We start from the raw sequence: 27,868 nt of genomic DNA on the forward strand, positions 1-27,868 counted from the left end.
AACTATGGAATTTTAGCAGATTCAAAGGCCCACAGAGCTGAAACTGGTCCTGATTCCTCATGGCTACAACTCTCAGCTCATAGGAGCTGACCCTCCAAAGCTTCATTAGCAAACAGGGCAAAGAAAAATCAACGAAAACCCTTAAGTTTTGCCTGTTTTTAGGTGCACAGGGCAAGGACAGCACACCCCACAGCCTGACCCTCTACCTGGGGAGCAGCTCAGTCAGCACAAGCTCTGTTCTTCAGGCTGCACTTATACAAGCATAAAGAAACAGATTCTGCAACTACAGCTTGTATTAAAATTCTATTATTACCAAGCTAAAAAGCTAATGAGGAAAGGCAGCACATGCTAACCCCCCCCACCCCAGGCACTGCTTTTCAGAAGGTCTGAGCTCTTAAGGGCCTGTTTACTTCTGTAAAGGCCATCTCTGCTGACCCTCTTTAAGAAGAGGAGTTATTTCTTCGTTCCACAGGCAGATTATGCACCAAGAGAGCTCATGTTCCTTCTCAGCAAGACCTGTAGTGGGTATCATCTGATTTACAGGTACAGCTCTGTAGGTTTAGGCTTCTGGCCTGAAGGGTATTTCTTGGGTGCACTGTATCTGAAGTGTCACTGAATTACATCTTTATGCTTTTCTTTTTATAACTTCAAACCTGCCTGCCCCCTTGAAGCACTCTGGAGTCATTAGAAGTTAATTCAACCTTACTCATTACTCAAATACTCCATGTTTCAGCTGAAAGAAAGGCTGCTTCCTGCTAAGAGGCAACTAAAAATCACTGCAGGCAATCAACACTCTGGATTCCCTGCCCTCATGTCTCACATCCCTTGCCTGAGGTAACAAGCCCAGAGCTGGACACCCACTTCAAGGATAGTCCTGATTTACAATCTGTGCTGGTACCACGCATGTAACTGGTAGAACAAACCCCACATTTTTAATCCTGACAGGCTCTTCTGGACAGCCTGATGATGCTATTCCTGTGCCTACTGCAGTGCTCTGACAGAGTGCAGATAACCTGGCTATTTTGGCACTCAGATCACAACCAAGCCACCTTTCCCCTGATCAACTTCCAGCACATGTAGCTAACAAGTAGCACAGTCACAATGCTTTATCATTTTAGAGAATTCCCTTTTTATTCTGAACTAAGCACTGCCAGAACAAAAGGAATGGAAATAGCACTGGGAAATACTAGTTTACCACTCAATTCCCTTTTTTTCTTTTACGGCTTTGGAGATAAAACAGTTCTAATTTGTTTTGTTTATTGATCTTCTAACAAAGCTACAATTAATTAGTGTACCAGAAGCCTCCTGCCTCAGCAACAACTGTGAAACTTTTGTATTGTGTCTTCTGAGAATTTCACAAAGTGTATGCAGGAGGGTGGGCAGTGTGGAGAGCAAAATCTTGTTCAAAACCATGTGATACAGGTTAGAAAAACTTCCAGTGACCACAGAAGTTTAAATTACATCTGACAGCCTTTTCCAACATAAAAATATTTACATTCCCATGGAAAACACGAAACTTCTTAATCCCTCCTTTAAAACAATTACTTCTGGATATTCAGTGACAGTTCCAAGCAGAAGCATTATTAGATTAGGAGCACATGCAAAAATATGCTGTATCTGCACCAAATGAGGTCAACTTTTTGGGAAGGGAAAAGAAAGTATGCACAGATGTGGAAGCAATTTGTGTGTTTACCTCCACTCTTGAGCAGATAGCGATTCACATCCTGTATCGTGGTGTTTATGGTAGGCCCAGTTGGAACACTGCCAGGAGTAACATCGGGGTCATTTTCAGGATCAATATTCTGCAGTCCTTTCCATGGCACTCCTGGGTGAAACTCTGTGTCAAACACAATAAAAAGAGAAGCGTGTGAAGTCGTAATTCTCCAAAGCTCCTGTGCGTCAGAAGGACTCAACAAACCCACCCAGCAACGCGTTTTAGGGACATCAGCTCAACACCAAGGCTTTGGGTTGTGTTACCTGGTGGCCAGTTTATGCTGGAGCCATTGGAAATCTTATCACTATCGGATTTGGCACGTGACCAGCTGTGAGGAACAGCTACAGGTGGGCTGGCAGGAGACTCACTGTTCTGGATCAGATCATAGCGGCCGTAGGAGTCATCGAGGGAGGACTTTCCCGGAGGACCAATACTCAAACCTCCAGGGATAGCACCTGCAAGGAGTGAAATGGGGATTTTGGGTATGGAATTGCATCAGGATACATTTTGTTATTATTTTCTTTTTTTTTTTTTTCTTTTCTGTATTACAAAGATAAAAAGAAAACTAAAATGCAAACACAGTAAGCCAAGCTTAACAGCATCCGAAGCCTTAGCAGGGATTACAGCTGAGAGACACACTGCTGGTACAATCTAGACACTCAAGTTAAAGAGTTCTGCATTAAATTCCTGCCAACAAGAGACTGAGTAATTCAAACCATCACACTGATGGTAAATAGGAACTTGCTGAGACAGCATACCAAGGAATATCCCTCATCTCATCCTTCCCTAGGCATTCAGCGCTGACAGGATGGATGATTTGAAATGGCTGTTCTCATGTTCCTACAAACTATCAAACAACAATTTGGCATCAGCAGTGCAGCTACTTGCAGAATAAAAAACTGCTGTAAAGAAATAATTTATGCTGCTCATAATAAAATCCAGGATATAATAAAGTTAACAGAGCCCCATGTTCTACCAGAATACATTTGGTACAGGAAATAAAGGAATAACTGGCTCAGGATACTGGAGGCGTTAGGGATAAAGGTGTTCAAACAGATTAGCAATCACTTCTGGAAAAATAAGAAGTTTGTGCCCCTAACTCTAGGCTGGGTAACTATGTAATCCATCATTCCCTTGTGCAGGGAAAGGCTGATGATACTGGAAAAATTGTGGGAGAAAGCCAATGTAAAGTTTTTTTGGATTGAAGGTATGCAGATCTGGAATAAGGAGAAGACTGTAGGACTTGTTTTGCCAACACTAAAGGCTTGTTTGACTTGAACTCTATGTTCTCAGCAACAAAATTCAACAAATGAAAAAACCATTCCCACATTGTATGCAGGGAGTGACAGCTGCAAGCCCCTCACTGCAGAAACCATCTATAAAATCTCACGGGCTCAAAGGCGCTCAGTACCAACCATTTGTGAGCGCTTACACAAGAAAGGAACATGAGAGAAATAATTCCAACTGCACTGTGGGTGGAATCACCAAAAGCCAGGCTGGCAGGGGGTCCCCAGGGGACATTACCGTGCTTGCTGGAGTTCTGGTCAAGCGAAGAAGCAGCACTAGACAGATTATCCATTGAGTTGGGGTGTGTCCACTGAGGAAGGCGAGACTGGGACTGAGAAGTGTCCTTCACTGACAAACCACCAGTAATGTCCATGTTATTTACATTCATGTTCGGGTTCAGTCCAGCTGGGGGGGGAAGAGATCCTTAGATATCCATAATATAACCGAGGGATTGAAAAGCTGTGTTTGAAAATCCAGCTGCAGGAATTACTGAACATTGATTTTCAGACAGCTGTATGCATGTGGAGCATTTACAATGCACATTTTCAAGAACTTTTGCTTTTATAGAACACCAATAGAAGTCCCATGAATTCAGAAAATGTTAAAACCTTGCTAAAAAGGGGAGAAAAAACCATGCAGGGATAATATTTTGAAGCTGTAAGTGTTTCTACTTGCAGTCTCTTGTCTTGGAAGAATGCACTGGAATTTTGTGTTTAAACCAGTTTGCAGCATTCCATGACTAAGCCAAAATATTCCTAATGTCTCCCCAGCACCCCCCCATGATGTCTGCCACTTCATTTTGCTAATAATGTTTTAAAAATCCCCGAAAAAGCAACTAATTAAAGGTCAGACAAAGAGCTGCTGTTCATCAGAGCAGGTTCTGCACTAACTGGGCTTCTATTTTGTATACACAGAGCAAAATCACTCAGACTGTTATTTAGGGAATAATTTTGACATGCTTCTGTGACACGAATCTGGGTCTTTTCTGATGTATAATCCTGAATGTTAGCAGATCACAGAAAGCTGAAATATCCTAAGAACCTCTTAGACTTAGGCCTTTAATTCACAAATTCTTTTGCCTTCTGATGCTCCCAGCCATAACAGCTCACCACAGCAGTCAGAATTACCTTCTTAACTGCTCCATGGCAGATAAAGCTTGGCAATACTATTGTACCCAGCATAAAGAGAATCACAAAGAGATTAAATTAATTCCTTTATGTCATAAAGGAAGTCTGTAGCATACATCAAACAATCACACAGCAAACAGGTCTGAAAGCTTGCTCTGTTCACTCTGTCTCCAGGCCCAACAATTTATTTTGACTTCAATCATATTTGACAGATCTATGTCTAACCTACCACAAAATGCTGGGGCAGATTTCAGGAACTTCCCAGATAATTTATGCCAGTACTCTACTCTGCTTAAACCATGTGATCCTTACTGTCTAACTAGATCTCCTTCTATGCAACTCAAGTTTATTACCTCTTGCATTAGGAAATGAAAGAAAACTTCTTCCTAGCTCTCCTTTACATTTTTGAAGATTCTTGCACGTCTCTTAAATCTTCTCTTTAGACCAGTGAGCAGAGGATTTCATTTTTTCCTTAACAGTTGTGTTTTCGAATCGTTTAATCACCTCCACTAGAATATTTCTGCATTCCTTCACACTGATCCACATATTTCTTGAAATACACTGACTAAAACTGATGCCTCACCAGTGCTGATTACAGCAGAAAGATGACTTTGCACAACTTTCCCAGATGATGCTCTTGTTTATCAATATGACATTTGTGTATTTTACAACATAACGCTGTTAATTTATATTTAGTTCATAAATAGCAACATATGTAAGCAGTTAATTAGGCAAATTTTCTGCTCTGATATTTTGTAGGCAGAACACAAGTGAGCAGATACAGCCCACCTGAACAGCTACCACATAGGTACGGTGTTGTTTTGGCATTTCAGTGCTATTTAATAAACATATATAATACTTATATCTGTATTTGTTACACTGTGGGGCAAACTACTGAGATGTGAATTAAGGAGATGGACCCCTGTGTGGAGCTGCTGCAGGAGGGCACTCACCAAGAGGGTAAGGAGCAAAGGTGTTCGGTGAAGACTGTTGCTCTTTGGTCTGCAGGTCAGGTAGGCCGGGAGCCTGGGGATGGGGTGAAAAGCTATCCATGGCTGATTTGCCTGCAGAGGGGTGCAAAGATAGATGTGGAGGGGGAGGCTGCTGCTTCATAAGCAGGGCCTGGGCCAGCTGGCGCTGGTGCTGCTGGATCTGCTGCTGCATGTTATTGATTGTACGTGCAACCTGCAGAGAGAGAGCCAACAAACAACTGTCAGTTGTCATCCACCAAAACACAACACATTTCTATGCTTTTCTCTACAGTGAAATAACACGCTGGACCTCCTTACAAATAAAAACTGCACTAAGGGGTGAAGAGCTTTCCTCCAGCAAGGCCTGGAGTAGCTTTATCACTCAGCACCTTCCCTGTCCAGCGCTCAAGCCATGCACTGCATTCCTGATTAAAGGATGCTTTAGCTGCTTTGGTAAATGTCACTCAGCCTCTCTAAGCTACTGAAACCAAACTCCAAAGCAGAGATTGAGCTGGCAGGGACACCTACTTGCTGCTCCTGTTGTCTCATGGGTCCGGAAACGTTACGCTGAGCCTGTAACATCTGCTGCTGGATTTGTAAACGTTGGTACGCCTGCGGGGACAGGGACAGGTCAGACACAGCACACACAGCAAGCTCAGCTCCCTTCAGCTGCTCTGCTGCACCACAATGCAGAAAAGGCAAACTCTGCAATGTTCTGAAAACACTCCATGAAGCAACAGTAATAATCCTGTCACAAATGTATTTTATAATACGTTTATTTAAGTCCCATGTTCATTTTTTGTGGTTTTAAAAAAAAAAAAAAATTTAGTAAGTCCACATGGCAAAAAGTGGTCATTAAAGATAGGAACCTACCTTTTTTTCTGAAAAAACTGTAACACAAGGCAAAAATTAAACAGAATAAATACCAATCATTATTTTTGATTTGGTCATTTTAAGTTCTGACAGCACTTTGGAGTTAAATCACTTGTGCTGCTTTAGTCCTGAAAAAAATCCACAATTTTCAAGTGGTTGGTTTGGCAGCAAATTTTTTTACAAGGTAAGTTTTTCTGAAACACATGAATTCAAAATCCAAAGGAATTCTATACAGGTATTTTTCAGGTAGCTGGGTACTGTTCAATTATTATGAGAATAATGCTGTGCTCCTCAAAACAAGGGAAAATAATCAGAAATGAGTTTGAGTAGCACACTGAGACCAGCACCTGAACTAGTCTGTCATCTGTAATTTTATGTTTAACCCTGGTCAATACTGAGTTCACATTACCTCTTTATAAAATATTCTTAAAATTCAATTAAATATTTTCATATGCATAAAAAATAGAGATGTAAAATTTGCAAACACACCAAAAGCACACAGAAGCAAGTCGCTCTTATCACACAATGTGTTTAATATACGCTCCATTAATTAAAGGAAATTTACCCTACACTTGCTTTTTTTAGTTGAGGCAAGTGGAAAAGTTCTGTAGGTAACTCAGGTGACCAGCACTGCCAAGATTTCTCTCGTTATGTTGTGACACACGTGTCCAGTTTAAACAGTTCTTCCTACTGCCATGTAACACACAGACCAGTGCTGTTTGAGTACACTGTTATTATACCAGTAGGAACACAACTGACTTTTAGTTCCACTGATCAGCTGTAAAGGATAATTATTCTGCAAATTACTATTTATAAAGCCCAAGGCAAAAAATACAAATTTCTGTCTTTAAAAAGAAACTTCACCGAAGAAATCAGCAGCTGATTGTTTTGAGGATCAGTCATGTCATTTAAAAACTTAGTTAGTCATTCTCCTATTTTATCTTCATGCCTTCAATTCTGATTTAGAGCTTATCTGCCACATCTTTTAACTTACCAGCTGCAGCTGATAGAGCTGGTTCAACATCGTCATATGCTGAGGATTATTAATTGGCGAGGTTAACTGTGCAGGGCTGAGACCAATGTTTTTTGCTGCAAACTGCAAAAGCTGTGCTTGAACCTAAAGAAGAGAAGAGTATTAAACATTGTACATTTACTTTTAACAGTGGCAACTGTGTGAGCCATTAATCAGAGTGACATCAGCTGGAAAATGTTACTATGACCAGAAGTAGTACTGTGAACTATCCAAAAATTAACAAGAGGCTCTAATAGAATCTTAATAACCGTGCTCGAGTGCTCATTTATAAAAAAAGAGATGAGAACAAACTCCTCAGAAACACCACTGTGCAAAAAGGAGCATGGGAACGTGCTCTCAGAGGTAATTACAGGACACACATGTGAGAACATCTCAGCCATGCCACATCTCCCTGCCTAGGAAAGAAATAAATAACACGGACACAGCCAGGCAGCAGTGGCTGCAAAGCCTCAGGAGCATGACAGAGCACCTGGGAAGAGTTCCAGGGATAGGGAAAACATATGAGTGAGGTGTTGTCTGACCTGAGGGGATAGAAACTGAGGCACTTGAGCACGAAGACTAGGCTGGGATGAATTAAGAGGTTGCACTGGCGGTTGCTGCGGCTGTTGCATGGTCCTGGCTTGTGCTGCTCCGCTATTGCCAAACATACCCAGATTGCCACTCGGTATCTGCAGCAGGACAACAGTGACACAGGCACTTAATGACATCACTCAGCACATCACCTGGATGTTACTTGTTTGTGCAGGCTTTATTCTTGGTGATTACGACAGGCACGAATCAAGAGACCAGCACATAAGAGACTGTACTGAAAAACAGGTTTAGAATGAGGCAGGGCAAAGATTGCCATGTACTCAACATCCCAAACCTCCAGAACTTTGTACAGATGCCTGAACAAAAGGCAGCAGAAGTTGAAGATGGCTTTTATAAGGATGCAGAACCCTGGAGGGTCACAAGATGAACAACGAAAAGTACTTGCCAAAAATGCTTGTATTTGTATAGCAAGGGACAGGAGAATTGAGGCACTAAACTCACAGCAATCCCATCCTCCAGCTGGCTAAGCAGTTTTTTTACTTAGTCATTTTACAAAGCTACTGATAATGGACATGTTATTAGTGGAGACTGCTTGGAAAGATGTGCTTAATGGGCTGGAAGTGCTGGACAAGTATTGCCTTAAGAAAACTAACTTTGAAACAATATACATAATAAAGAGCCACAAGAGAATGATGAAGTTTTTCTGCGTTATTTTGTATCTTTGCTGGAACTTCAGTTTGGTGGCAAAAATAACCTGGTCACAATCAACAGTACTTTATGGCTTCTCACTCTCATGGTGGTTATCAGTTTCCCCCTGCTTCATCTCCTTTCCTTTTCTTTCCCTCTCAGCCTGTTCTACTCAGGGGCCAAAACACCCCCCTTAACTCGATGCTCTACCTGAGCCAGATGCTGGAAGCCCAGTTTCTTCTTGCCACCTTTTAAAACTCTGAGCTGCCTTGGCACTTGGAGCAGGAATAAAAAAATCATTTCTCCCCCATCTCATCACAGAATAATTACATCAGGCAGGAAAGATGACTTAGAGCAATCTCACTGCCTTACAGTCTGTGACAATTAGCCTCAAAAAAAGAGATTTCCCACCAATGAAGGCAGAGCCACACCAGTGTTCAGGGCTATAAATCCACAACACTACAGTCTCTTCTTGATGGATATGGGTCATCAGCAGGCTAATTACAACTAAGCAGTTGTTTTCTGTCTGTAAGGTGAAATGTTTACACAGCAGGTAGCTCCTCCTCAGATAATTCACGTGAACAAAGCTGTTGCACTTCCAGTTTAAACCCGTTTTCCCTGGGCAAGTGGCTGACGGGCACTAGCGGCTACTCCAATTCCCCTTGGGATCTCCCCCAACAGCCTTACCTGTCTAGAAGAATTCAAGTTTTGCATGCCCAGCCCTGAGGCAATCCCGCCCAGGGTCTGATTAGGGAGTGCACTGTTTGAAAGGGGGAGCTTCAGGCTTGGTGAAGGCAAAAATGGTGAAGTAGTGGGCTCTTCCACTAGGCCGCCATCCTGATTGGAGAAAGAAAGGGTGAGCTGTGTGCGGTGCCAGGAGCCCACAGCGCACAAAGCAGTGTCCCATGGAGACAGAAAAGGGCGTGGATGAATAAAAAGAGATATATAAAAAAAGGTATGAACAACAGGGAATGAAAAGCATGGAGTGAAGGGAGAAGAAAGAGAGAAACAGGATTAAGGTACTGTTTTTTGTAACTTTGTTGTACTTCATCCCCAAATGCACAATCACCCTCGCCCACCTTTCCAGAGGAAAGGAGAGATTTTAGCAGCTGATTGCAGAGCTATCATGTGCCCATTGCCTCCTCCCCACTTAGGTTTTCTCCATTCTTCTCCACCACGCTGAGAGGCGGAAAGGGGAGAGGCCCAGCACTTTTCAGGGAAGCCCTCTGTCTGGAAAACTCCAGCAGCAGAGCACACACATAAAACAGCGCTTTAGCAAACCCAAAACTTGGGAAAGGCCACATCAGCTTATTTGACACCAGTCTGGATTTGGTTCCACATCATAGCTCTGCTCTTAAAAAAGCATTTTTGCATTAACCCCCTTCCCTAGCTGAGACACACGAGCCTCTTTTAATACTCACATAGCGCTGAGTTATTAATACCCACTCTGAAACATTACACTGTGAGTGAGGCACCCAATGAACACAAACCAGCAAAGCCAGTAATGACAGCATTGGCTGGGCAGCCTTCCTGAACATCCCCAGGAGGAGGCAGATTTTAGCAAGGCAGGAGGAGCCCCCTCTGCTAACTGTGCTGTGAGGAACCACGGCTGAGCGTGGATCCGATGCACAGGAGGCAGCCCCCACAGGGGGCAGACAGCAAGGCAGAAAATAAAATAAATTAGAGAAGCCCCAAACAAACAGGTAGATCTCTGCTCGTGTTTCAGAAGGGCACCGAGTTCTATCTCAAAATGTGCTTTGATGTCTGGGAAGCCTGCGGCAAGCATGATCAAATAACACTGTGTACAAAGTAGGGCTCCAAAAAAACAGGCAGAGAGAAAAAGCTTTAATTTGCAATGTGCTGGGCTGGTGTTTTTCAGGCAGTATGTTCATTGCAAGGAATGGCTTTTTAAAAGAGGTGAGGAGCTAGCTTATTTCAACCAATAAATTCAATGCCCCAGAAGATTGTGAGACACTGGTGAACCTCCTTTGTTCAAAAAGCAGCCCAGTCTGCTTACCACATACCCAAACAGATGACCTAATGCAGCAAGCATGCTCAGTGAACGATATGTTTTAAGTTAATCCTGAAAAATGCATTTTCTACAGCTCTCCTTTGATGCAAAGGAAAAGTTTCTTTACTATCAGGCAAAGTGACACTTGACATGCTATCTGGCTATCCTGAGGGGGACACTGACATTTTCTAATGATATCCCCAAGGCCTTTCAGCTCGAGATATTTTACATTCTACTGGACATCAGTCACACTCCACAAACAACTGCAGCTTGCATGACAGTAACAGGTTCAAGGATTTCTCTTTAGATCACAGACATATGTTTACAATTCTACCCTTCCCCCTTCAAAGAGAAAATAATTTCAAGCTTGGTGCTCGCTCTCCCCTTCAGATGCCATTGTTTCCTATGTGAACAGACCTACTGACCATGAAAGACCCTCCCTGCCTCCCAAATTTATTCAAGTCTTGTCTTCCTGACATTATTTTTTCTCAATTTAGAAACAGGCAGTGCCAAGGATGGTGGAGGAGAAGCCACACTGGAGACTCAGGCATTTCATTTCCAGACTCCTTCACAAGTGTGTTCCTTGGCTGAACTGCAGCAAATGGCTTTTGTGTAAGTTGTTTATAACACTTGGTTCATATTCATTTGGTTCTATTTTATTTAATTTGAACTTGTTGCATTGCACTGCACAAATCTGTGCTCTATAACTGAACTAAAATCAATTCATTTAACATGAAGTATTTTAGCTGGTCAAATTAAAGCACCCTTTAGCCATTTTAAAGCCAGACTAGAGGACGCTTTTACTGCTCACAGTGGTTTCTGACCTGTTATTTTTCAGGATCCTTTATGTAATGATTATTTCCTGAAGAACAATCTTTTCTACCTCATCTTTCCTCTTCAGTGATTTTCTTACAGACTTCTGTTATACTTCTTCCTCAGGCTACTCAATTAAAAACTGAATCATCACATTAATGCTCAATCCAGCACTGCTTTTCAATTTTTTGAAGGGACTTGGCACACCCATAAAATCCTACTGGTAGCAGTGTTTCCTACTACAGTTATCTAACACAAAGCACCACAGTGGTGTTTTTTAGGACTTTGAGAAGTCTCTCACAATAGTCTCAAGTACCAAATGTGACAGAATGCAAGTGGAATTACTCAAAGATTTTTAGCCCTGTGAGATATGGACAATTTAGCAGAGGATGCCTGGACACTCTGGCACTCACCTGCCAACAACTGCCACTTCATGAATCAAAATGTCTCAACAGACAGATGAGAGGCTGATGAATCTGTCAGAGGTCTTTATACAAAGTCAGTTACAGAAGTAGCTGGCAGAAAATACACACTGACTTCTTAAAAAAAAGATTGAAAAAAAATAATTCCTTCCTAAAAGCGGAAGTTAGAGTAATAAAATCTCATCTAGAAATAAGTTCTCTTCAAATCAAACAGGAATTAGGCAAAAGAAACCTGGAGGAAATGCAATACTCAAAGAAGTGCTCATCATACAAGGGATGATGAAAATGATTTCAGTCACTGGATCACAGGTAACAGAGATGGAGGAAAGAAGAATTTAGAAGTTAACCTTAAAATCCTAGTGATCATTATCAAATTGTGACGGGTGCAGAAGAGTTTCTCCATGATAATACAATATCCTGCTTGTTGTTCCAAAGACAAAAACCAGTCGCAGTCACCAGAGATTACCGGGCTCAGAACATGAAGGATGAGGATGAGAAAACCCAACAAACACTACGTTCAAATCAGAAACAAAGAAAAGGTCTAGTCAGAAGATTTTTGGAAGAACAGGATTGCAGCTAAGAGGCATCAAGGCTTGTAGACCTGGATTTTGCAGTAGTAGAGAAGAGGAGCTGATCACTGACTGGGAGGGTAGGGAAAAGGAGACTTCATTTGCAAGGTGAGAATTTCAGAGTCCCAAGCCAAACTCTATGCTCGGAAAAAGATCCCTTCTCTAGGCTTATTTCTGGTATTTTAAGGATGCTTCCAGGAAAATCTCACCTGTTTTTCTTACAAATCTGATGGCTCCAGAAGACACCAGGTAACATCTTCAGGCAAATCTGACACCTAAGCACAGCATGTCTGCCACCAAGTGTAAGATAATGTGGTTGAGATCACGTATCAGGGCTGGATCTTTATTCCCTCAAGGCCACTGGATTTTCTCCCTTCGCCTTTCATGGTGCTAGAGGTCAAGATAACACCCTGAGAAATAATAAATTAACAAAGCACCGAGTGCTGAAGATTGACTCGGTGTGACATGGAATAAAGAGCACCTGCAGCAAGCAGAGAAAGCAAACACTCAAAGGTGATGTTGAATCACAGACCACTCCTGATCCAGAGAGAACAGGGAGTTCAGTGGGTCCAGAAGCAAATGTCAGGGTTGGAAATTTTCCCTCCTCAAATGTATAAAGTTAAAAAAAATAGTAAGTGCTGGCTTTAGATGTTTAGAGAAAAATGATGGAGTCTCAATGCAGGTGAGCTGAGAGAGTGGTAACAACGAGCACACCAACCCAAAGTACAACTTCATGAAGAAGAACCTTGCAGAACTTATTGAAGACTCAGCAAAGCCAACAAAAGGGTAACAACTTGATAAGGCAGTAAAAGTAAAACAAGGGATATTAGCTGGAGTGCTCTGTCCATCTGTGTGGAGAGCTTGTTCCTCACCAAGGATGACCTAAGCAGAAACACAGCAGCTCCAGACTCACGCTCTGGAACAGCACCTCAAAGGGCAAAAAGGTTTTGGAGGACTTGCTCTACTAGCATGAGCTGTAAATCTGGAAAGAACTTCTTTGGGGGGGGGGGGGAAAATTCTGTTCTTAGAGTAGAAACTATATTTATTTAATTCACTTAGCAAGTTGCTCAACACTGTGATAGCTAACAAATACAGTGTGGGATTATTTCCTTTTTTAGAGCAAAGTCACTGTGACAGACTATGCCTAGACTGATAGATTTTACTTGCTGTATGAATATTAATGATTTTAGTACTCCCTTCTCAATAGTTGTGTTTAACATATGTTTCCAGAATTATGCATCATGCTGCACATAATGCACCTCTCTCTCTGGCAAGGATTTTACTGCTGAAGATACTGTTATCCAAGAAAAGGAAAGGCTAACTGGCATGCATGCATCTTTTGTGGCCTTCAATTAACATACTCATTAAAGTCTGCCATGGCTAAGAATGAACTTTAGATGAGTGGATATTATTATTGCCTCACACCCTGTACACAGCTCATGTGAAATGAATTGGTTTCAGCACAGTTTGTAAAAAGCACTGATTTCTGTGTTTAGAATCCTCCACCTCCCATCTATATGAACCTTTAAACAACCTGTGAAATACAGAATGACATCTGAGATTCTTCTTTCCTTATCAATAATTTTCAGGGGGATTCTTAGGTGATTTGCTGAGTTTCTGCAGGACTTTCTGTCAGGCTGTAAATCTCATTTTCTACTGAAGACCTGGCTGCACTTTTCCATATATTCTTTTCTTTAGTCACTTTGAATCCTGGACACCACAAACTCCTGGAGCCTTTTCCTCAGTCATTAAATAGTGCTGGAAAATCTGTCATATATGATGACAGAAAGAGAAGCTCATTGGAGAAGCTATTTATGACTGTGTATGTCTGCTCTGAGACTTAACAAAAATACCTGAGTTCCTCATTCCTCTTTAGGTACTGAACTTGCACTGAAATCTCTAAGAAGCTCAAAACTAGAAGAAGAGAAATTAAGAGCCTAATTTTTGAAGACTTTGGCTTTGGTCCTGCCTGATTGTGAATTTGGGCAAGGGTCACTGACTGGACTCTCTCACAGAGTGACAAGACTTCTGTGCTTCATTTTTTTGCTTTTTTTTTTCCATTTCTAGTTCCACTGTGTTACTGACTCCTTAGCAAGTTTTGAAGTGTAAAACTGGGCATGACCATTCTTTATTTCTATGTGAAAATCAAATCATTCATCTTTTCCACAAGAACTGAATTCCCCACAAGATTGAAAAAAACCAAGAAGTAAAGCCATCTCTACCACATTTCTTTCTGTGCTTTCTAATCAGACAGTGGAAATCATCATTATTTCTACACTGTGCACATTCTGGCTCGTGCAGATTTCTGAACTTACCTTGTCAAGGAAGGTGGGGCGGTCCATGGAAGACTCTTTGGAGATTGGTGGTGGGCGGCAGCCAAGGGGTTTGGTGACCATTCCATTATAGTCGGTCACTCCCATTCCACGCTTGTCCATTTCCACCTTCTTTTCCAGCAGAGCACCTGCACAGAAAGGGGAAATATATTGGAAAAGGTGAGGCAGTGAGAGTCAAGCTGCCAACAGCAGTTCAGAGAAATACCTCTTGCTTACAAAAGTAAAGTAAGAAAATAAATATTATCCAATTGGTCTGGACATAATCAAATGCTCTGAATCATGCAGGGTTTCTGTGTTGCTTTAAAGACAAAAAAATTACTTACACAGATACTTACTCATGGCCTGATCGAGATTCATACTGTTGCTCTTCAAGGCCTCTTCTGCTGGCTCTCTCTGTGAAAAACAGGAATTATGTCAAGAGGAAAAGTAATCACGTTCATATGATTTCAAAGTAACCTGAGAAAACAGACACATCTCTTAAATACTGGGTTTAATATTTACTCAGCAGCCTAAATAACGTCTTTGTGGGGTTTTTTCTGCTTTCAGCAATTCCCATAATTCAGGTATTTCAGTTTGTCAAGGAAGGACCAGCTCTACAAGGTGAAACACACTGTTGTGTTTAAACGTCCTCCTGTTCTCCATGAACTACTCAAATATCACAATGATACGACTTTCTCTAAGAAACAACCCAACTGTACTCTCATTTCACCTGTTTAATAAAAAAAAGAGGGAACGGGAGGGAATTATTACTGCAGTTCAAAGCAACACCTGTTGTTATAAAACTATGAACTTCAAAACATTATAAATGTCCTCATGGAAAGTATATCCCCAGCTTATCTCAGAGCATTCTAGAGACTTAGAGCAGATTTCTGAAACTCCAGTATGTGTTTAAATGCAGGTCAGAGCTACTTCTTGGCCCGGAAACTGAAGATCTTGGTGTAGCTACAGTCTGAAACAGCCACAGTCAGAACTACAAGCTAAAAGCTAAGGCACAGTGTGCTGGCTGAGCACTACTCACAGGGAAGCCCATGTCTGTGAGCTGTTTTATCAGACGGTTCATGATCCAGGCCTCATCCTGCTTGCTAGATGTCTTCATGCCCTTAGTAAATAAATGGGAGATTCCATTAATGGGCTGGTTTCCATGTTCATTGTGGTGAGATGTACACAAAAGAAATGGTAAGTGGTTTTTATTAATAACACATGCTACTGAAAGATGTATTAGTACATTAATTCAGAAAGTATTGAAGAACCCTCCGAGCAACGCGACTACGATTCTCTTCCCCCAAAAGTGTAAAATTTTATCTCAGCTGAATAGGTGTTCAGTGTACTATTTAGTATTTGATTTGCTGGCCACTGAATTAAAGCCACCTTTGAATTTACGTATTTCATTTTAATCCTTGGCAGAAAAATATAATGAAATAAAGCTGAAATAGTACAACACTTCCTGAAAAACATTCCCAAAAACAAGTTTGCAACCTTGAAGTTAAGAATGTTACTCAGTGTATTTTCTTAAAAACAAACAAGAGCGTCTAGATAAACACCTTTAAAAGATCTCTGTGCAGCTTTTCTATCACAAAATCCTTAAGAAGTCTCTTCCTTTCAGTTCTCCAGAAAGTACCAAGGGACAAGCGCGGATTTGTTTTGGGCTGCGGACAGTACAAGAAACAACCATACTTGATCAAATCACCGGCCTAACTGTTGGCTAATGGAATAACAAACAAAGTGGCTAAATGCATTCCCAATTCCTTTAAGTTACAGCCTGGCCTTGTCCTGAAATAAAGACTGTGCAATGGAAAATTTCCTCACACAATTGTCTATGTTGTTGGTTGAGTGCAGCATTAACACAAGTTCGCTTTGTTCTCACACACACACACACCGTCCTCACAAATAGAAAACAGCTCTTTTTGTTAAACAGCTCCATCACAAACTACTGTTTGCTTTTCCACCACCATGGCAAGTGTCTGAAAGCCCCCTTAACACCTTTTCCTCCTTCTGTTAATACATTATCATTTCTTTAGAATACATGGAAGCTTACAAAACTTAAAGAAAACAAAGGCAACAACAACAAAACTCCCGAAGCATCTGACATGCCTAAATTCAAAGATCTCCCATTTTCCCCTGCAAACAAGGTAGGCTGTACTTGAACCACTGTAGTGGCAAGCTGTGCTTGTGTTCAGGTGTCAGAGGTCTAATTTCAGGTGTAATGCACCAGCAAATTTGTGACAACTTATTCTACAAATGTTACACTAATTCCACTCTTGCCGGAGAGTGTCTTTATTTTTGTCTTACCTTTTGAAGTCCTTTCTTCGGGGCATTCCCCCAGGAATTACAGGAGGAGCTGCTCTCTTGTGAAGCAGTGTTATTCCACATATCTCCTTCTTCATCTTCCCACTGACTAGTACTGAGATTCACTTCATCCCCACCACTGCCCCAGCCTTCTTGCATAGATTTTGAAGCTAGAGGGAAAGAGGGAGAAGAAAAATGTTATTCTGTTTCTAGAAAATTTTACAGAAATATCTTTTCGTGTCATATCCAGTGTGCTATTTTCAAGAGAAAAAGAGGTGCATCAAATAGCTTAATTGGCATTAAAATTATAAGAATGCCTTCTTTGAAGCTAGCAAAAAAAAGGAAAGTTCTCTAAATACTTTGAGAAGAAAAAATCCAGGAACTGCAAGTCCTGCTTTTCCCAGAACCAGTAAGATCTGTGGTCATGGCCATTCCACTCAACAAGGAAGCAAAGTATGAGCACACACTTGTTAAGTGTTACTTTGCTTTCAGTGAATCTCACCATTTTACCTGACACATTCTTCCAAGAACAAACCCAAATTTCGAAGTCATTAACTTTCAGAAAGTCATTCCCACCTCAAAGAACGGAATCTGAAAGGAGCTCGTGGGCTGCAGGGAACATTTTATATTCAGTGACAAGGTCGTGTCACCTTAGTCTGTTTTATTCTGTTTACTCTGTTTAAAGCTGGGATTACTCATCTTAAGAGCTCTCATTCCTCCTTTTATGTTTTTTGGGACTTCTAACTACGTCTCACTACGGTATTTTGCAGGAGTGAAACTCTAGGCAACCTCCACAGCCAAAACAGGAGTCTAAAGCAATTACTGTGGCCCTCTGGACATTCAGAGATGGAGGATATTGATCAAATACCACGAGTTAGGAATCACGAAGCAGGAAGTGGTTCAGGATGTTCCTGAATCTGGCAACTGTTTTAATGGCTGAAGAAAACACCCACTCACTCAGTTTAACCCAACATGAGGTTGTTTTGATTAGTTGTTCTCAGGTGTTGCTTTTCCTACCAAAATCAATTCTATCTTGACTGTTCTCCACTGCTTCTCATCCCAATACAGGTTTCTTTTAGACACCAAGGGTTTAAGTCCTAGTCACGTTCTTCTGCAGTTTCAGTTTCCTGCACCTCTATTATGCTGCTTTCCAAACACACAAAACTGCTCTCCTTTAAATGTACAGATTGATGCACTATGTTCGTATTTTTTAATTCACTGAGTATTTGGAATAACGTGGTCTTGTGACAGCTAACGCGGTTTGGAGAATGAAATCATGAAGGCAGCCTGTGACCGAAATGCACAGAAAAGCAGAAGTGGCAGAAGCAAACCCCCTGCCCTGCCAGGACAGCGATACCCCCGTGTGTACCTGGTTTGCACAGTGCTGGGGCAGCAGCTGGAGCGTTTGTTCTTCCATAGGTCCCTGCCGGCTCAGCAGGATTCTCTCCCCACCCGGTCCCACTGCTGGGGGGCTTCCCCCACGCCGAAGTGCCATTATCAACTGCAGCAGAAGGGGAGGAGGGCTCTCCCCAGGAAGCTTCGCTCTTGGTGTGGACAGCAGGCATCTCTCCCCAGCCTGCTGGAGCAAGGCAAGCAGAACAGTGATGAGAGGAAAGGTTTCTTCAGCCAGTAATTCCAAAGAACTTTTAATTTTATTCAAGTGTTTCTCTGGAAAGAGCATGAACCAGTAAGTACACACAGTGATTCTAGTTAAGTGTGTTAAAAAAAAAATCCCTTAAATTTGGTCTCAAGAGCTTTTTCTTAATTCAATACTAATGCCAAGTTGTCACACAGAAAGAAGGTTTTTCTCCACAGCCAGAAGCAACCAGGCTGCCAAGTGAGCACCACACCTGGTCCCGAGGAGGAGCTGCTCTCAACTGCCCAGGGCCGGCATTCCGGAGACCAGGACCCCAGTGTGAGTTGGGCCTTGCTTCACGGAAAGATTTTAACCTATTTTAATTCATTTTCACTATTTACAAACTATAAAATCCCTTTTCTCATGCCCTGGCAGTAAGATGCTGTTTGACTGTTCCCACTTTCTATGAAGACTATTTTTGCTGAATGTATTCCTTAAAGCTCATGGTTACCTACCTATCCCTCATCACTGACCCTCTACATTATAATAAATATTATTTTAAGGAGAATTAATCAAGACTGCAATTAGGATCCATAATCAAACCATGGGGAACAGCAGGTAGAAGCCATTGTTTTCCTACAGAGTATTACATTAACTCACTGAAAGACGTAAGCTACTCCAAAGAAACAGCCTTAGTCTGCCTCGGCTTGAATGTAATGCGCTTAAATCCATCTGACACGATTTTAGCCCTGCAGCTGAACGTGGCAGGAGCAGCCACAGGGCTCCTGAGCCTCCAGAGCAACACTGACCAACGCAGCAAAAGGTAAATTGAATTTACAACCATTGTTACCAGAGATTTTCCAGAGAGAGGACTTGGATCACAGATGGAGTTCAAAGTACTTTTTAAACATGCACAAAAAACAGAGGCACGACAAGCAAGAAAACAAAGTTCTTACAGACCCCTGACACTAACCTATTTTTCTATAATTGTAAAAAAAATTACATCCCATGACATGACAGCTGAGATCTCAACAAATATTGTAGAATTTAGCTGGCTTAAAACTTCCACTGGTAATGAGGCTGTTAAACCAGGAACTTGTTCTCTTTTCATTGGAGATGAATGTTATTAAGATGAGTATTCTGTAAGTAAATGAGCAGATGCTGCTTTGCCACAGCAGTATTTCCTTCTTTTGCTCCACAACGGTATCTGTAAAAATACTCTGGAAAGGTTTCAAAAAGCAGGAACAACATTTTCTCCACAAACTGACACCCAGAATAGGTAGGCAATGGCAAGGGAGCTGTGTCTAACAGTACCTTGAAATACACTGCAATAACCAAGCAATAATTCTGCACTGAGCAACAAGTCCTTGCAGAACTCACTGATTTCCACAGAATTCCCGTTACCAGAAACTGCAGCAACATCCATTGCCAGTAATTACTCAAACATTGCCTGGCTGAGAAAAAAATTCAAATAGATGGGCCCAGAGCTGTCCATCGTTCCAGTGTTCCTGCATTACATATTTATTTTAGGTTCTATTCCTTACAGCCACTGCAGCTTTCTCAGACACTGATCCAAGTGCAGATGGCACAAGCCAGGGCCAAACTCTCCACTGGCATATTGCAGCTTCATAAAACTCCTTCTCTACCAGCAAGAGGCACTGAGTTTAAAAGCAAGCCCCTGAAACCACCCAAAACGTCACTGTTTCATTCAAGTGATTTCCATTTGGAACAAAAATCCCATGGTTTAGGCTCGATCAACATACCTTACATTTCTGGTTATTTTAAGGTGTGTAAAGAAGATAAACTGGCAGATCCACAGATGTACCTAAATGAACCTGTACTTAACATGACAGCTTCCTTGGTGTTGCACCTGACATGCTTATTTCAAGGTTCCTGCTTGTATCTTCAAGCCAACTTTATTTAAAGGCGGCTTTATTTGAATTTCTGCCTCACTACTCAGGAGGCAACTGGCAGACAACTGCGTGTATTTAATCATATTGGCAGCTGAGAAAGATTAACTGCAGGCAAATGAAACAGAAAACAAAACATCTCCACAGCACCAACCAGACTACAGAGGCAGTGCAGAGCACTAACATCTCCCTGACTTCATGCAACCTCTGCTGGAAACTCTACCTAATTCAATTTATGAAATCATCCTTAAAACACAATTCATATATTAAAAAGCCAAAGTGTGCTGTGTTATAGAATAAAAACCTCAAAAAATCTGGTTCTTCTGTTGCTCTTCGCTATAAATTCAACAACTTTGACTAAAGGCCACAGATGTGGCATGTCCAAATTATTTTAAGTGCTTTCAAATGCACTGAGCAGGAAATAATATGGGATTACAAATAATGGGGGAATCAGCCTTTACTAATAGAAAATAATACAAGTACATAAAAGCCAACAAAATAAATCAACAAAAAGTTTTCCAAACTATCTTAACGGATAAAATTAAGCGCAGGAAATAAGTAAAAAAAACCTAAAGGTTTCTGGAGAAATGACCTGTGCACTGCAAAAACTAACCTGTCTGTAAATTCTGGAGCACTTCTCAATTGCAGACCTGTTTCCCTCTATGTAAATACTGCTGTCTCAATGCTACTGTCTCTGTGCTACCTTTCTATGATTCTGTTTTAGGAAGTTTAAAGGTGAATAAAGTTACATTTTTGAATGAATGATGCAAACTCTACACAGCTGTTGGGAAGGCAAACCAAAGCCTTTGAGCGGTCTCAAAACCTGAACCTGCCAAACGTTTACAAAAATTCTGCTTGGAGAAAACTTAAGTGTTTTCTGATGAAAATAATACAGATTTAGGCTCTCCTGGTAAAAAGATCCTTAAAACCTGCCCAGATCTGCATGGATCTTGTTTCGCAACAGAACATGCTCCACTTAAAGGCTCCTTTGGCAAGAAAGTGAGGTTTTAGTACTGAAGTTTTTAAACACTGTTAGAATTGCAAGAAATGAAAAGATCACAGTGAGTAATAAACACGGACACATTGGCAGAGCTTTGTTTTATAGAAATAAAAACATAATTAACATTGGGCCACGGCCAACAGGAAATCCTCAAGGGAAAGTGAAATGTTAACTAAGCCGTGGCAGGATGCAGTTGTTTTCCCTCAAAATAACCCTACAGCCATTTGGATGGCAGAAATTGTTTTCCTTCAAGTTGTTGGTCCGTGATAAATACCAGAGCACATGAATACAATACAGGGAAAGCAAAATATTAGAACCTTATATAGATAAAAAAAGAAATTAGGTAGAAAAGAAGTTGTTTACTAACTACACACTAGTTATTCTGGGTTTTATATATACATTCAAGAGCCACCTCCAACCCTTAACCTTTCAAATCCTGATTTTCTGAAAAGGATTCCAGTTCATCACTGAGCATTCATCTAATTTGGGTTTCAGCAGTGAGATTGCCCTTGTGTGAAAATCGAGGGCAGCTCTCTCAGCATCACTTGGCTGCCCCCCAAAACCTGGCTGTTCATGGGCTGAGCACCCACCACAGGGTTTTAGGTTTTCACATGAGCATCCTAAAGGAGCCCAAAGCTGAGCTGCTTTCAAATCCATTCTGACGGAAGTTCAAAGTAAGAAAAACATTGTCACGTGAGCTGCCACTCAGTGGCACAGGATTATAAAAGGAACAGAGATGTTTGCAGCTTTCAGAACTTAGACCCAGTTCAGGTTTTTAAAACTTAAACTCCTTGCTCCCTAGTAACCACAAAGATCTTAATTTGTGCCCTACAACCCCCACAGGGAAGCCTGTGTTATCTTCTGTTGTTTCTTTCCTCAGCTGGAGGATGGTGGCTGGAACCCTGCCAGGCTCTCCTGACCTAATGAGAACAGGAAAGCATCAAGCTCACTCCTCAGCACTTGGAGGGAGGATATGATGCTGTTTCGGGATCCAAAAATCTCTTTTAATCATTTTGGTTTGCAAAACCTCTTCTTGCTTCTTACTCCCCTTGTATCAAAGCTGCATGAGTTAGAAGTGCCAGGAAGAATCATGCACAAGTAAGTTAGATTAAACCCCAATCTAACTCAAACCCACCAGCTTTCTGCTCATCTTTCTAAGTAACTCACCACTGCCTTGTGCTTGGGAACAAGCTCCTATAACCAGAAAGGACCGTATCTATCACATTATCTATCCCTTTTCCCCCTCTTTTTTCCCCCTCTTCTTTTCCAATAGAAAATGAAACTCCTTAGAGAGTTTTTCATTTTCATCATGTACCAACATCTGCTTCCCATCAATAGCTTTTAAGTTCTGCCTTCCAAGGATCTGGAGAACTTCTGGGGATGGGTGACAACTCGAATAACAAGACTGTAACTTGGCCTCAATTTCCAAACTAATAAAGCATAAACTTCAACCCCAAAAGGGACTGTTAATCCTTCGTGAACCCCTAACTAGGTGCTGTGCAGCAAAATTAAAATCCACTTCTTTGCTTCCAGTACGTGTGACTGTGACAACTTCCATCTGCACCAACACTTCCCTACTTACACAGAAACAGAATCCATGATTCCTTATTCATTATATTCCCTGAATGTGACAGGCAGAGCACGTCATGACCCATGCAGATGACAAAGTGCCCGTGGTAACCACGTAATTCAAGAGGTGTAGGATTTTAGATGAGCACTTAACTGTGCCCTATGGCACAAGCTCTAACGACACAATCATGCTTTGCATGGAAATGCTGTACATGGAAAAGAACTGCTGCTGGATGAACTTGTGGATTGCAGAAGTCTCCTGGTTACAGGATTCTTGTCTCCCTTACTGCAGAGGCTGGAAATGCACAGCCAAGTGGGAGAGAGAATTGGGAGTAGGAAAAAGAGTTAAACAGCACAACTCCAAAGTGCAGGTCCTTGTCTGCGTGGGAGGGAAGACATTCACCACTTGCTTCCCATCTTCTGGCTGTCCCAGATGGGAGGTGATTTGTAGATGTTTCAGGACTGTGTATATTTCCACACAGACCACGAGGATGTTGCTCTGCAGCTGCCATGTGCTGCCTGCACTGGGAAAATGGGGCCTCCTGTACTCCGAAGGGAAGTCACTGGGATCACCTGGGATTATGCTGCTGCTCTATGTGTGTGAGATAAGCACAGGAAAGGTCCCTCTCTGGCACGGTCTCAAGTAAACATGAGCAGAGCTCAAGACACAAGGGACTGCTCTTTGCTTCCATTTAGACAAAAATCCTTCAAAGTATTTCCATGTTTGGCCTTTATACTCGTACCTCTGTATTAAGTTTATGGAGCAAAAATACTTAACATAAGGCTTAATTTATGCCTGCTACAACTTGATCTAAATTTTAATATCAGAACCGTATTTTGAATTGTCTTCACAACTACTCATTTCATATTTTCTTGCATGCTGACTTAAGTATATTCTGAGAGCTGGCTTTGCTTATCTTGGAAATGTTTTTTAAAAAGAGAAGATAACAGATTTGCTTATCTTAAACGATCTTAGAATCTTTCTAACTCACATTTTTCAAGAAGCCCAGCACTCACCTCAACCTGGTCAAGGGGCAGCTTGAGCAGGTTGGTTACATGTTCATAGGCAGTTTCCTGAGCCTATGAACATATTGCTCCAAAGAAACCCTTCTTTTGCTACTGTCCATTCTCCAAAGGAATCACTGCAGATTAACACCAGCTTTTAAATTCCATTTTCAAAATCTGAAGGGCTCAGGACCATAAGTTTGCTTTAAATAAGGCGTTAATTATTAGAATAACACTACCAACACATTGCTGCATATGAGCAGTTTTACAAGTACCAATGTAATCCTCCAAAAATCACTTTCATGAAAAACAAAACCTCACCCAAACTCAACCAAAAATCCACTTTCATGAGACTTCCATTACAATTCAGGAATCTGAATTCTTGTTTCACGGGTAAAGTTTTAAATATGGATGAAGTAAGTTAGTCACATATGTTGGGCTGAGCAAGTACTAAGCCATTTAAAGATTTCTCCTTCTGGAGCACGTGTTATTTTATTAAAATAGGTACCTTCTACTGTTAAAATATTTGACCAGAGTAGGGAACATAAGACTATATTTACACAGACATTACAGCAAATTTAAATCATTCTAAAATATCAAAGCGAAATATGATGGAAATGGGAAAACAAATCCCACTTGGACAAAAACGTGGTTAAAAAGTCAGTACTTAGCCATGACCACGACGAAACAAAAACTTGGAAACAAAACTCAGATGGAGAATTTGAAAGAGTTCTGCATGATTAGATTTATTTTGGAGAGGTCTGTGGTTATAATAGAGATATGGGCTGCTAGTGTAACTTTTATTTAAATACCTCTCTTTTAAGAGGTATTTAATTTTTCATGCATTTTTATTTCTTGCTGCTTGTTTACAACAGCACCTTCCCTTTGACTAGAAAAATTCCTAAATGCCTAAAAACTTATCTTTGAAACACAGCTGAAGCTAGGAAAACCTAACTGCAGCCACCCTGAATATTAACATCTTGAACCAGTCCTGCTTTTTGAGAACCACAAAAAATCCAGGATGCCGCCCGTGCCTGAGCCCTGAGGTACAGAAGAGAACCATTTCTTCATAGAAGACAACAAACTGGACAGAGAAACAGCAACAGCCTAAATTCATGCAACTGTTAACAAACATCTGTTGCCAAGAGATGTTTTGCAGAAAAGAAACAGATGCAGACTGTCTAAACACACCGAGCCTGCGCAGTGGGGACAGCAGACAAATAACCGAGAAAACGTTTGCCAAAACCCCTCAACTTCTCAAACGGTTGAATTAAAAGGTGTTAAGTAACTGTGGAAGAGATGTTAAAATAAATATGGATCCACAATCTAAGAACCTACCACGCTATTGACCAAATACTGTTTCAAGCCTTTCTTACATTCCCTTGGGAATTTGTGTCAGCTTCCATGCATTCTGTCCTCAAGATAAGACTGCTTCAGAGTAAAGGAATAATCCTATTCTGTGATATAAATACAGGATTTCTACCGTAACACAGTTGGTACTGGTATCAAGTATCTCATAAACCTATTTAATGAAATATTTCACAAAACTGTTGTCATACCTGGGCCAAGCAGCGGGGACCGGTTCGGCTGGGCACTTGACTGGTGCGATGGCTGAGGTTCAACCATGTTGGTGTTGATAATGGTGCTAGTGGTGGTGGTGTTGGTTGTGGTACTGCTCTGAATTATAGGATTATTTCTATCCCACATGTTTACAGTCTTGTTGTTGTTGTAATTTGGGTCGCCCCAAGCTGAGGTACCATCATCGATTTCCATCTTGCGGCGAATGGACGGTGGAGATGGCTCTTCCCAGCCAGTAGCCTCACAGTTCTCTTTTTGTTTGGCTGGAACTGGCCCACCAACCCACCCTGACCCCATCTGTTTTACAGAAGCAGCTCCTCCCCAGTTACTCACATTGTTGTCCTGGGGTTTATTAGCCCAATTTTGTTGGGGGCCTGGCTTTAAAGATTCCCCCCAACTTGTACCTGTATTAGCCTTGCTGTTTGTGCCATTTCCCCACCCACTGGTCCCAGACCTTGTGGAATCATTCCAGCCAGACCCCGATCTATTGTCAGAATCCCATCCAGATCCATTCTTCTTCCCATCACCCAAGTGTCCAGGAACAGATGATGAATCTGTCCAGTCTCCACCTCCTGAAGTCCAGCTTGGATTTGATTTCTGTCCATCTCCCCAGTTTTGAGATTTGGGTTTCTGAGGTTCACCCCAGGTAGGTGATTTGTCCTCCTGATTTGCGGTCCCACTCCAAGCGTGGCCGCTTTTGGCAGCAGCAGCATTATTAACAGTAGCAGAGCTTGCTGACTCTCCCCACCCCCCCGGGCCATTTGGTGCTTTGTTGTTATTGTCTCCCCAACCTGTATTTGTTGGAACAGCTGCCGGTGGAGAGTTGACCCACCCAGATACTGAAGAGGTATTTGTACTGTTCATGATGGACCCATCGTTCTTCCCCCCTGAGTTTGAAGATTGAGTAGCTGCACAACCCCAGGCCTCTGTTCCATTGTCATTCTTCCGTTCAGACCGTGGGGACTCTTCAAATTCCCAGGCAGTGTTTTGCTTTACAGGGGTCTGTCCCCACCCCGTATTGGACAGGACCCTGGGGTCAAGGTCATTTCTTGGCAACTGAACTTGCCCTTGGTCTATCATCCCTTTGTCTCTCCTCCTGCCCTCTCCAGCCCCCTCCCTCCCAGTACTGCCTTCATTTTGACTCCCACCGCTGTCGTTGCTTCCTTCACTAGCCGTGGTGCCAGATGCTGCAGCTTTGGCCCAAGAGTTCATTTGTTCATTGCCCTGCTGCATGGCAGGATTCGGACTGGTAACACTCGAGCTATCCCACCCTGTTGATCCTTTCCCATTGATGTCGCTATTGGAATGCTGGTTTGGGGGCTTGCCCCACTCCCCGTTGACACCGTTGCTGGTGCTGCGGTTGGGGTGGCCCCACGCTCCAGAATGCACACTGCCAACCCCGCCGCCGCCACCGCCCCTGCCCCACGCCAGGACCCCGGGGCCAGAGGGAGGCCCCGAGTCCCACGCGTTCGCTCCGTTTCCTTCCTTTTGCACAGCACTGCTGGATCCGTTTTGTTTAGCACTTAATGCTGAGTTCACAGTGTCTCCATTCCCCTGACTGAACCCAGAATTGCTGTTTCCTGTGGCAGGATTACCTGGGGACATCCCCCACACTGAACTGCCCATTCCTTCACCACTGCCCCCGCTGACTTGAGAAACCGCTGTTCCATTAGCACCAGGAAGGCCTTGCAGGTGGGGCGGGATGATGGCCCCCATGCCCACGGCCATCCCCCAGTTCGGCAGTCCGTTTGTCTGCATTGCATTGATAGGGTTTGGTGAAGAGTTCATGGGGTTAGTGTTATTTGGTCCATCAGTGTTAAGGTTCTGAGGTTGTACGCTGAAAGACACATTCTGAGAAGTGGACGTTTGTGGTTCTGTGCTCTCTTGCGGCAGCAAGTTTCCCCAGGCACCTAAAGTGCCTGTTGGGTTCCCATTCTGGTTGCCCATGTTCTGACCTATGGCACTGACTGGACTGCAAATACTGGAAGGGTTGCCTGCTCCCACAGTTCCTTCATGTCCAAGTACAGGCCAGGCAGCTGGATTGGCATTAGGGTTAAGGTTAAGATTAATGCCAGCATTCGAGTTGGAAGCACCCCAGCAGTTCTGACTTCTACCGTCTCCCATCATGTTGTCCATCTTTCCATCCCCACCACTGGCAGAGCAGTGAGCTAGGCCAGAGCTGGAGCCTGCAGCCACCCCCCACACCCTGGCCGAGCTGCCGTTGCCGTTTGCTCCACCAGCTCCAAGGGCACTCTGGTTAGAAGTGCTTTGGACGAGTGCTCCGTTGGCGCCATTATTGCCATTAGTTTTCTTTGTATGTCCAGTGAAGTTGCCTTGGGCACTCCCTGTAGCCATGCTACTGTTCTCTGAGCCACAGTTGGAGGCAGAGTCAGTGTCTGTAGTACATTCTGAGGCAGACTCAGTCTCAGCTCCGGTAATGGAAGGCCACGCTTCCTTGTCAGTCCTGTCTATTATCACTTTATCCCAGCTGCAGTTGCCTTCACTCCTGAAAGCGGGCTGCTGTCCCCAGTGGGAATTCTCATAATGGTCTCCCAATCCACTGTGGCTGAGAT

The 27,868-nt window shown here is 42.4% G+C and overlaps 1 protein-coding gene across 1 annotated transcript in view; it reads right to left on the reverse strand.

Annotated features, from left to right (window-relative positions):
* The window catches only part of TNRC6C (trinucleotide repeat containing adaptor 6C), a 39,926-nt gene extending 12,058 nt beyond the window's left edge, over positions 1 to 27,868 (reverse strand). The window contains 14 exon segments of the mRNA XM_042032664.1: positions 1,694 to 1,837; positions 1,978 to 2,169; positions 3,239 to 3,406; positions 5,082 to 5,313; positions 5,628 to 5,711; positions 6,967 to 7,089; positions 7,527 to 7,673; positions 8,911 to 9,060; positions 14,354 to 14,499; positions 14,707 to 14,764; positions 15,390 to 15,470; positions 16,661 to 16,827; positions 18,027 to 18,236; positions 25,277 to 27,868. Coding sequence (XP_041888598.1) covers positions 1,694 to 1,837; positions 1,978 to 2,169; positions 3,239 to 3,406; positions 5,082 to 5,313; positions 5,628 to 5,711; positions 6,967 to 7,089; positions 7,527 to 7,673; positions 8,911 to 9,060; positions 14,354 to 14,499; positions 14,707 to 14,764; positions 15,390 to 15,470; positions 16,661 to 16,827; positions 18,027 to 18,236; positions 25,277 to 27,650 — 4,276 coding nt within the window. The 5' untranslated portion in view covers positions 27,651 to 27,868.

Source organism: Corvus kubaryi, unplaced genomic scaffold (assembly GCF_017639235.1).
Source record: "Corvus kubaryi isolate FWS band 111438036 unplaced genomic scaffold, C.kubaryi_AGA036_p1.0 37353, whole genome shotgun sequence".
Lineage (NCBI taxonomy): Eukaryota > Metazoa > Chordata > Aves > Passeriformes > Corvidae > Corvus > Corvus kubaryi.